Below are 9,660 nucleotides of genomic sequence, written 5' to 3'. Positions count from 1 at the left end.
AGGGAGTGTGCTCAAAGTTGAAATTGCACAAAGGACAGCTCAAGTTTGCATCAGTCGGAAAGTGAACTTAGGCCAGATGTGCATGGCCCAGGGAGTGGGAAAGGTGATGGATTCCTGAAGTGGAAGAGGTGGTTTGGAGGGGGCACCGCCCATGCTGCCTTGCTTCCAGCTGCTGCGCATAGGGGGCGGCAAGGGTGGCGATCTCTACACCTTCCACCCCCCAAGTGGGGCTGGCTGCACCTACCGCTTGGGCTGCAGGGCCGATCTCTGTGATGTGGCCCTGCGGCCCCAGCAGGAGCCCGGCTTCATCTCTGGAGTCCATGCGGAGCTGCATGCTGAACGCCGGGGTGACGACTGGAGGGTCAGCCTGGAGAACCATAGCAGCCAAGGTGAGGAGTGAGCAGAGCAGCCTTATGCCTGGGCAGTTGCAGTTCTGGGCTGGAATGACCGAGTCTCCACAGGGACTCTGCCTGCCTCCCAAACTCGCCATCAGTTTGGATGGATGGTTGGCATCCAGACCTGTCTTCCCACCAGAAATGTGCAGTGTCAGATATTTGTGGGGCTGACCCTGTTTAGCTCTTAGAGGGGCTGGGAGGTAGATCCGGGGCCTGCAGTATCAGTGGGGTTGTTCTGGGGCCACTGGGGGACAAGCTCAGACTTGACTAAGTTTCCAGATTTGTTTAGGCACCTTGTCCTTGGCTTAGGGCAGTTACATGTTGAATTATGTCTTAATGATCTGGACATGTGTCTTACTCCCTGACTTGGAGGCAGTTAAGTCAGCCTCAGAAGGCCAGGGTTCCCATCTCAGTTCTGCTACTGGCACCTGGCAGTATCACTCAGGCCTGTCACTTCACCTTTTTAGATCTTAGTTTCCTCTTAGGTAGAATGTAAATCTTTGTAAGGTCTGTTTTTGGGGAGTGCTGTGGGAATTGGATATAGTGGCCAACATTCATTTAGCGCTTACTATTATGAGACAAGAACATTTTAAGGGCATTAAATGTAGGTGAGCACAAATACCCCACTTTACAGACAAGGAAAATAAGGCATAAAGAAGCTAACTTGTCCAGGGTCACATGGCTGGTAAGTGGTGGAGCTTGGATTTGAACCCAGTCTGAGCTATGCTGATTAGTACTGAGTTGGAACTGAGTGAAAGTGGGCATCTCTGAGAATTGGACCTCAGTGAATTGAGGGAAGGAGTTCATTCCCTCCATGTGCCTGGGGGAGGGCATAAGAAAAATAAACTCATTCCCAACTCACAAGGAGTTTCATATCTGATGTCACCTGCTGGGAGATTTAGAATGTGAGAATTTGATGACAGGTGTCATGTTCTTCCTCATGTTCCCCAGAAAACCAGACAGGACCAGATTTCTCCACTTCTGACCTGTCATTTGTTTTTGTCGTTCTCTGTATTTGTCTGGTGCCCCACAATCAACAGGGACTTTGGTCAATAATGTCCGACTCCCAAGGGGTCACAGGCTGGAGTTGAGTGATGGTGACCTTCTGACCTTTGGCCCTGAAGGGCCCCCAGAAACCAGCCCCTCAGAGTTCTACTTGTTTCAGCAAGTCCGAGTCAAACCTCAAGATTTTGCTGCCATTACTACCCCACGGTCTAGGGGAGAAGAGGGAACCGGGGTTGGTTTCCGGCCCATGCTGCCCTCCCAGGGGGCTCCACAGCGCCCCCTCAGCACCCTCTCCCCTGCCCCCAAAGCCACGCTGATCCTCAACTCCATTGGCAGCCTCAGCAAGCTCCACTCCCAGCCCCTCACCTTCTCACGGAGTCGGGGTGGGCCACAGAGCCTGCCTGTTCCCACTCCAGCTGGGGAAGTGGGGACAACCCCTTCTGTCCCACCCCCAAGAAACCGGAGGAAATCAGCTCACCGCGTGTTGGCAGAACTGGATGATGAGAGAGAGGCTCCCAAGAGCCCCCCACCAGTCCTTATGGAGCCCAGGAAGAAACTCCGTGTAGAGAAAACCCCACTGACACCCAGTGGGTAAGTGGAGAGAACTTTGTCTCGTTATTTCACTGCCTTTTGATTCTTTTAGAGCCCTAGGCTGGGAGGTAGCTCTCTGCTTGGGGGATGGGGATGGGAGATGGAACAGAGGTTGGAATGACAAGACCTGGGTTAGTTCTTCTAACCAGATTCACCTTTAGTCTAATGAATCTATATAGGTTCACTCTGCAGTTATCCAGGGGAAAGTTCTAGGCTTCTGCAGGTTTCCAGTGACCCTGGTTTTTGTGTCACTTTCTTCAGAAATCGACGTGGGCGTCCTCGGAAACACCCAGTGAGCAACCCCAGGGCTCCTCCTGCAGCTGGGGGCAGGGAGCACTGTGCAGCCCCTTGTTGCTGCCTACCCCAAGAAGAGACAGTAGCCTGGGTTCAGTGTGATGGTTGTGACATCTGGTTCCATGTGGCCTGTGTTGGTTGCAGCATCCAGGCTGCCAGGGAGGCCGACTTCCAGTGCCCAGGCTGTCGTGTAGGCATCCAGACCTAAGGCCCACCACCAAAGCACCAGAGGACAGAGCTGGCACCTCCAGGACATGGGTGGACACTGGGGTGCCAATGGGTCCTAAGAGATGCCCTCTTCTTCCCTTGCCTCTCTAGGAGGGAATAACTACAGGGGAAGGGTCCATTCCTATGGATTATCAATTCAAGGCCTGGAGGGGGCCCTCATGGCCAAGGTAACAGAAGAGATGGCTTCCTGCCAAAGATATTGCTGCCTCCAGGAAGTTGCCAGTGAGCTGGAAATTCCCGCTTGTCACAAGCTGTAGGTCCTTGTTGTCATGGACACTAGAATGTCTGGTCAAGAGAACCCATCAATTGCAGAGGTCATGCCTGGGAAGTTATAAGCCTCAGACTTGAACAAGCAAGTTCTAAATGTTCTTGATGGCATCGCCTAAGGCATCTCTGGGAAAACCTAGGGCACAGCCCCCAAACTCCCTTACATTGTGGTCAGTCCTGCCGCTGATCCCCATGATTGTGACCTGACTTTTCAGAGCTTTGCTTCCATTTCCAAATAAAGAATGAGCAGCTTCATATACTCCAAGGTACTTACTCTTTGTGGGTCTGATACTCCTTGCTTTCCAATTCTTGAGAGAATGGAGTGGTAACGTCTGGAAAACTAATTCAGATTCTTAGGGGAGGAGATGAGCAGACAAGGCAGAGAAATACAAACCTGCTCGCTGAAAAGGTACAAATATATGAGGTAAGCTGGAGGTGGAAAGACAGGAAAAAAGGAATCCAGGTAATTACAGTTTCTAGTTTAAAAGAAAACAGATCTGGGACTTCCCTGGTGGTCCAGTGGGTAAGACTCCAAGCTCCCAATGCGGGGCGGCCAGGTTCGATCCCTGGTTGGGGAGCTACATCCCGCATACATGCCGCGACTAAAGATCCTGCATGCCTCAACTAAGAGTCCGCATGCTGCAACTAAGAGCCCACACGCGCCACAACTAATAGATCCCACGTGCCGCAACTAAGACCTGGAGCAGCCAAAATAAATATTTATAAAACAACAACAACAAACAACAGATCTACTGCCATTAAAATAAGGTACTTGGGATTTGGTCAAGTTCATGAGGGTGGCAGAACTTTTACAAGGTTCACCAGTACTACCAAGAAGAGAAAACCTGAGACACCAGCTACAACAGATGGCAACCTGGTCCAGTGTATCAACGTAACCCACGTATGCTACACTGATTCTCTTCTGAGAGTCGTACGCCAAGCCAAGATACTGTCAAAGTAGCATTTCTGTAGTTCTTATTAGGAAAGCCCTATCTTGACCTATCCTATTGTACCTGCATATCCATCCCCTTCCTCCTCTACTTAGACTTACCAACCCAAGTTTCTTACACATTGAGGAAAGGCTCCAGAGCAAGGGCCCTAATTAGGAAGTGGCAGAGGCAGGACTAAAATTTGGGAGTTTTGGTGAGTCACAGACAGGGTAGGCAAAAACCTTAAGTGGAAACAAAATGGACCCAGGTATCAAGAAAGCACAAAGTAGAGTTTCCGGTTGGGGTGATATGCAGAAGAAATGAGTACCTAAAAGACTTGGTTTCTTAGCACAAAGCCGCTGAGGACTTTCAGAGTAGAGTGGGGAAAAGCAAAAAGCCAGCTCCTAATAGGGAATGGGCTATGTAATAACTGCATCTTTGGGCAAAAATAAGGTGTTCACCTCCAATTTCCCCACGTCACAGGCTCCTAAGAACTAGCTCACACCTATAAGAGCCCTCTACGTATAAACTTGGGATCCAATCCCAGATCTCCCTCTGACATTGTGACTCTGGGCAGTTTAAATGGCATCCTTGGTCTCAGGGTCATTTGGGTGGGAGAGCTATTAATATCCACTATTAACTATCCCCATCCACTCTTCAGTAACTAGAGGAGAATAAACCAAAGACAAAAGTATCCACCTACTAGGTCCCAGGCTTCTTTATTTAAGAACAAAGTGATGAGTGATGTGGGGATCAAAATCAAGAGCATCATTGAACTTCACCTTCCCTCCAACCAGTTCCCCCAAACTCCCTGCCCCCACACCCTTTGTGTTCCCAATTCCTTTCTTAGTGAATGAAGAAGTTAATCCCAAAGCCCTGGTACGAAGCCCAGGGTTCTCTCCCTAGCTGTCCCCCTTCCTCTACCCCCATTCCTGGGAAGGGCAGACACCTCAGTTTGAATGCATGGGGGAGCCCAGAGTGGTGACAGACACCGAGGGAAAGGCCTCACCCTCAGGAAATGGGACTGAGGAGTACAGCGTAGTGAAATGAGGACCCCCATAGCCTGGGGTACCGAAATGGGGCCCTGGCGGCAGAGGAAAGGATACTGGTCCCCCTGAGAAGGGAGACCCAGCAGCCTCAAAATCCTCTCGTTGCGAACAGTCACTGCTTGATCGTTTGCCCTTCTGGCGACGGTTGCAGAACCACACTCGGACCACCTGGGAGAGGAAGACAGGGGAGAGGGACATTCGATCCTAAGCTCTGGGAGGTGTGACTGGGAAGGAGACGGAGCACACAGGGATGCGGACAGCGGCACTCACATCCTTCTCAAGCCCGAGCTGCTGAGCGATGTGGCTGATCTGCTGCAGGGTGGGCTTTGGGCACTGCAGGAACATGCTCTCCAGGTTGCCTCTCACTCGGTTCTCAATACTCGTCCGCTTTCTCTTCCGGGCCTGCACAAGGGTCTCTGCCTTGCATATCTGGGCAGGTGGGGAGGAGATGACAAGGAAGGAGGTGGGAGGGCAGGCCTCGAACCTGCTGAGGAGCAGCACCATGAGGTCAGTGACTCGAGAGCCAGCTGCTCAGGAGCACTGACTGGCGCCAGGGCCACAAGAGAGATCCCGGAATGCTGGGTTTAGACCAGTGGTCCTGGACCTTCTCCCAGCAGAACTGAGGAATTGCATTCCATCCCATCGAGGACCACTGCCTCCAAGAGGGAGAGCTGCCAGCCACGGATGGAAGCAGTGGAAATCGGGCTGAGACCAGGCAGGTCCCTATGCATCCCTCCCACCCTCACCTCCTGCAGATTCTCGTTGTTGTCAGCTTCCTCCACCCACTTCTGCAGCAGGGGCCGCAGCTTACACATGTTCTTGAAACTGAGCTGCAAAGCCTCAAAACGGCAGATTGTCGTTTGGCTGAACACCTTCCCTGGGGAGGTGGGTTGAAAGAAGCAAGGTGAGGCAGCAGGCAGGGCCCTTTCGACCCCAAGACCCAGGGCTTGCCACCTCTTCCTGCCCTCCCAAGATCCCACACAAGTACGGTATCTCTTTCCCCTCTACCCTCACCCCTAAAGAGGGTAGAAACACCCTTCTCTCACTCCCTTGGTGGGGAGGAAAGGCCCAAATTCAGGGATGTTCCTTCCAGGGGAGGTGTGGTCCCTGTGTTCTGTGGGTCAGAACATGCTAGGTGAGACTCACCAAAGAGAACCCCCAGGGTGAGCCCCACATCGGCCTGGGTATATCCCAGGGTGATCCTCTTCTGCTTTAGGACCTTGGCAAATTGTTCGAGGTCTTTCTGAAGAGCTTTGATGTCCTGGGACTGCATTTTAAAAGGCAGAGGACATGTAAGAACATAAACATACCAGTTACCCACCCCACCCCACCTTCCATTTGGGCCCCAAGGAATAAATAGTCTATGGGAGTATCTCTGCTTCCAGGCTGCCCACCTAACAAGTAGAAATAAACTATATACAAATGTCATTTACCCCAGAAAGTGACACATCCATCAGATGCAGAACATCATTTGATAATGGAAAGAAAAGCCCAGGCCTCAATGAGAACATCTATCGGGTTATGAAGGGGGCTCCTGCCCTTTAGTTCTTTAACACTCACAAAAGCTTTTTGACTCTAGTATTACCTCAGTTTGAGGAAGTTTTGAGTGTAGAGATACAGAGCACCATGTCTCTGGTTCTCTTTCCAAATATACTCTCTCCAGCTTACTTTGAGGGTCCCACAAACTATGACAAAGCATGCACATTCACAAACACACTACAAAACAGCCGTCATACGAGGTATGAATAACATGCTTTGTATATAGTTAGTGCCCAGTTTTTAAAAATCTGATTATCCCTTATTTTTAACTGTACCTTTTTGCAATATAAAAGCATCCTCATTGACTAATTCAACATATTTATTGAGCACCTTCTGCAAACCAGTGGCTACACAAAGTAGACCAAAAACCCTGGCCCCAGGGACTTCCCTGGTGGTCCAGCTGTTGAGACTCCACACTCCCAGTGCAGGGGGGGCCCAGGTTCCATTCCTGGTCAGGGAACTAGATCCCACATGCCACAACTAAAAGCCTGCATGCCGCAACTAAAAGACTCCACGTGCCACAACTAAGACATGGCGGCGCAGCCAAATAGATAAATTTTTTTTAATAAAAAAAAGAAAAGAAAGAAACCTAGCCCCAAGGGGCTTTCATTGTGATGAAATAATTATTATCCAGTATGTTAGAAGTGCTATGGAAAAAAGTAAAGCAGAGTAAGGAATTACGGGGAAGGTGACAGTCTTAAATAAGACAGTCAGAGGTGATGTTTGAGCAAAAGGAAGGAGCAAAGTGGAAAGGCCCTGAGGTGTGTGGGCCCTGGTAGTAGCAAAGCCAGCAGCAAGGCCAGCAGCAAAGCTAGCATGGCCAGAGCAGGGTGAGAGGACTGAGGAAAGGGAAGAAGAGGAGCTGATGAGGTCACAGAGGTGAGCAGAGCAGATCCTGGAGCTGCCGCCGTAACTTTGGTTTACTCAGAGAAATGGAAAGCCGCTGAAGGGTTTTGTGCAGTGAAATGATCTGACTCTCACATTTTAAAATGTTCACTCCAGTTGATGTATTGACCATAGACTAAAGAGGCAACTGCAGTAATCCCAGCATAATGGTGGCTGGGACCAGGATGGCTCTAAGTGATTGATTCAGGATGTATATCCAAGGTAAAGATAGCAGTGTGTCCAAAGGATTGGATGTAAGGATGTGAAAGGAATGAGGATGACTGGTTTGGGCCTTAAGCTACTGGGAGATGGACAGGGTGGGGCAGTGCAGGGAGCCATCCCAGCAGGAGACAGAAAATGCGGTGGTCATGTCTAGAAGATATTTGAGTCTTGAGGGTGGATGAAAGGTAGACAGAGCAGAGGTTGATAGATGGAGCCCTGAAGCTCTCCAATGAAGGCCAGTGGCCAGAAGATGGAGAAGAGCAGCCAGGCCTCTATGCAGTCCTGAAAACCTAAGGGAAGTATTTCAAGGGTCATCAATCACATCAAACTCAAATAAGGTAACTTCCATTCCCAACTTCTGCTCAACCAATGTCGCAAACCTATAAACGTCAGCTGTCCCCATCTCGGCTTTTCCAAATCATATTTTGGGGATTTGAAATAAGGTAAACCCCAGTTCAAATCCGAGCTTTACCATTTAGCAGTTAAGACCCGTGAAATAGGCTAATAATACCTCCCGAGGAGATTTTGTGCAGGTTAATGAGATAATGATGTAGAAACTGAGCCCACAGCCAGGCATTTAGGAAATGGACCACAATTGGCAGCCATTATCATTCAAGGCTCAGCCCGTCGCCTCGAGCAAAGAGTCTAGGGCTACTCGGTCAGCTGCAACCAATCACACCTCCTTCGAAGAGGTCTAAAGGTTTAGTACTTGATCTCTAATTGCTTGCACTTGTCTCTTCCTCGGACTAGAAGATATATCCTTAATAGTCCCCAGCAGGGCTGGATGCGGAAGTCTTCAATTCCCTCAGCAAACCCTACGTTTGGGGAATGGCCTGGAGATGACTTCTTCCCTTTTTCTCCCCCTGTTCACTACTTATGGAATTATGGCCGAAATTGGTGTTTCCAGCTCTCTACAAGGGGGTGTCAGGGTGTGCACTCTGCCTGACGGTGACTCACTGGGCCCAAGGCAGAGGTCAAGGGAAGACAAGCCCTAAACTTGATGGAGGGTAAACCCAAACTCCACACATCCACGCAGCCCAAGCAGTAGCTTCTATCAGAAACCAGTCACACCCTAGACTTTCAGGAACAATAACCCTGGGATAAGCACTGTTTTCACCCTCAGGCCACACTTAACCCTAAGGCGGAGATCCTGGATCTGATCAAGCTCAAATTTTCAAGAAGGGATCCGGGTAGAAGAAGGGGCTCCAACCCCAAGCTGGGTCTGGTGCTGGGCTGGTAATGAGTGACCCGACCCAGGTCAGACCTAGGAAGTGGAAGTGCCTACTTGACAAGGGCCGAGGGGGGAAGCAAGGCCAACTTCCGACTGCCCCAGGCCGCCCTGCCCTCACCTGCGGTTCTCTCTAAATTCCAGCCCCTAGTTCCCAGCTGGCCCCTGCTCAGGGCGGCCTGCAGCCGCCACACACGCGTCCCGGGGCGCCGCCCTCGCCCGCTCCCCTCCTGGGTCGGCGACCCGGGCAGCTGCAGGCGACCACCTCCCCTCGCGTGGCCGCCCCCGGCCGGCGCGGTCGGCCCCCGCCGCCCGCCCCCAGCAGCTCACTCGCCTCCTCGGGGTTCGGCTCCAGCTTCTCCTTGTCCAGCTTCACGGCGCCCGCGGGGGCGGCGCAGGGCTCCGGGGAGGCCCCCCCGGAGCTGCTCTCCACCCCGGCTCCCGCCTCGCCCTCGGGCTGAGGGGTCTCCAGGCCGCCTTGGGGCACCAGCCCCACTCCAACCTGAGGTGCACAGTAGGCCATCCCTCCGCACAAGTCGTAGGGCGGAGGGCACGCGGGAAGACCCCACACCTCGGCGCCGGGCCCAACCCCCGGCCCGATCCCTGACCCACCGGGAGGCCCCTGGAAGCTCATCCAGGTCCGAGGATCAACCCAGCCCGGCTCTGGCCCTCCCGGCCCATCGCCTCCACCGCCCGGCGGGGGGGAGAAGGCGAAGTCGGAAGCCAGGTGTCCCGCCATGGGGAAGGAAGGCGCCCCAAGCCGGGGGCCTAGGAAAACGAGGGCTCTCCAAGGGACTGCTCGACACCTCTCTCCCTCCCCAATCCCACCCACTAGCCTTGACCTCTGGCCCCGCCCCCTGGATGGGTGGGGGAGGGGACGGTGGGGGTGGGAGAAACTGAGGCGGAGGGTGTTTGCCGGCTGGTGGCGGTGGTGTCTGGAAGCCGAAATCCAGGCAGCTCCAGCCGGGCGCCTCTCCAGGCCCCAGATCCCGAGGCTCTTGGTGCAGGTCCCCCATGCGGGCCTTCAC

General features: G+C 52.5%; 2 protein-coding genes and 1 pseudogene across 2 annotated transcripts; 1 reads left to right on the top strand and 2 right to left on the bottom strand.

Annotated features, from left to right (window-relative positions):
* LOC136129657 (MHC class I polypeptide-related sequence B-like) overlaps positions 1-9,660 on the bottom strand; it is a 120,081-nt pseudogene that overhangs the window by 73,632 nt on the left and 36,789 nt on the right.
* TCF19 (transcription factor 19) lies at positions 152-2,493 on the top strand. Its single transcript, XM_065886139.1, has 3 exons — positions 152-389; positions 1,436-1,991; positions 2,253-2,493. Exons 1-3 carry the CDS (start codon positions 152-154, stop codon positions 2,491-2,493), a joined length of 1,035 nt encoding a protein of 344 aa, XP_065742211.1.
* POU5F1 (POU class 5 homeobox 1) lies at positions 4,526-9,437 on the bottom strand. Its single transcript, XM_065884583.1, has 5 exons — positions 8,967-9,437; positions 5,905-6,025; positions 5,505-5,635; positions 5,029-5,187; positions 4,526-4,926 (listed from the first exon to the last, which is right to left on the bottom strand). Exons 1-5 carry the CDS (start codon positions 9,369-9,371, stop codon positions 4,660-4,662), a joined length of 1,083 nt encoding a protein of 360 aa, XP_065740655.1. The 5' UTR covers positions 9,372-9,437; the 3' UTR covers positions 4,526-4,659.

Source organism: Phocoena phocoena, chromosome 10 (genome assembly GCF_963924675.1).
Source record: "Phocoena phocoena chromosome 10, mPhoPho1.1, whole genome shotgun sequence".
Taxonomy (NCBI): domain Eukaryota; kingdom Metazoa; phylum Chordata; class Mammalia; order Artiodactyla; family Phocoenidae; genus Phocoena; species Phocoena phocoena.
The sequence above is the reverse complement of the archived record's forward strand: the minus strand, read 5'-3'. Positions and strand labels throughout refer to the sequence as shown.

Excerpts from the sequence above, each read along its gene's own strand:
- TCF19 (XM_065886139.1), top strand. The coding sequence starts at position 152 with ATGCTGCCTTGCTTCCAGCTGCTGCGCATAGGGGGCGGCAAGGGTGGC. Across the intron at positions 390-1,435 it reads GGAGAACCATAGCAGCCAAG|GGACTTTGGTCAATAATGTC; the intron begins GTGAGGAGTGAG and ends CACAATCAACAG. Across the intron at positions 1,992-2,252 it reads ACCCCACTGACACCCAGTGG|AAATCGACGTGGGCGTCCTC; the intron begins GTAAGTGGAGAG and ends CACTTTCTTCAG.
- POU5F1 (XM_065884583.1), bottom strand. The coding sequence starts at position 9,371 with ATGGCGGGACACCTGGCTTCCGACTTCGCCTTCTCCCCCCCGCCGGGC. Across the intron at positions 5,636-5,904 it reads CACCCTGGGGGTTCTCTTTG|GGAAGGTGTTCAGCCAAACG; the intron begins GTGAGTCTCACC and ends CCACCTCCCCAG. Across the intron at positions 5,188-5,504 it reads ACAACGAGAATCTGCAGGAG|ATATGCAAGGCAGAGACCCT; the intron begins GTGAGGGTGGGA and ends CCACCTGCCCAG.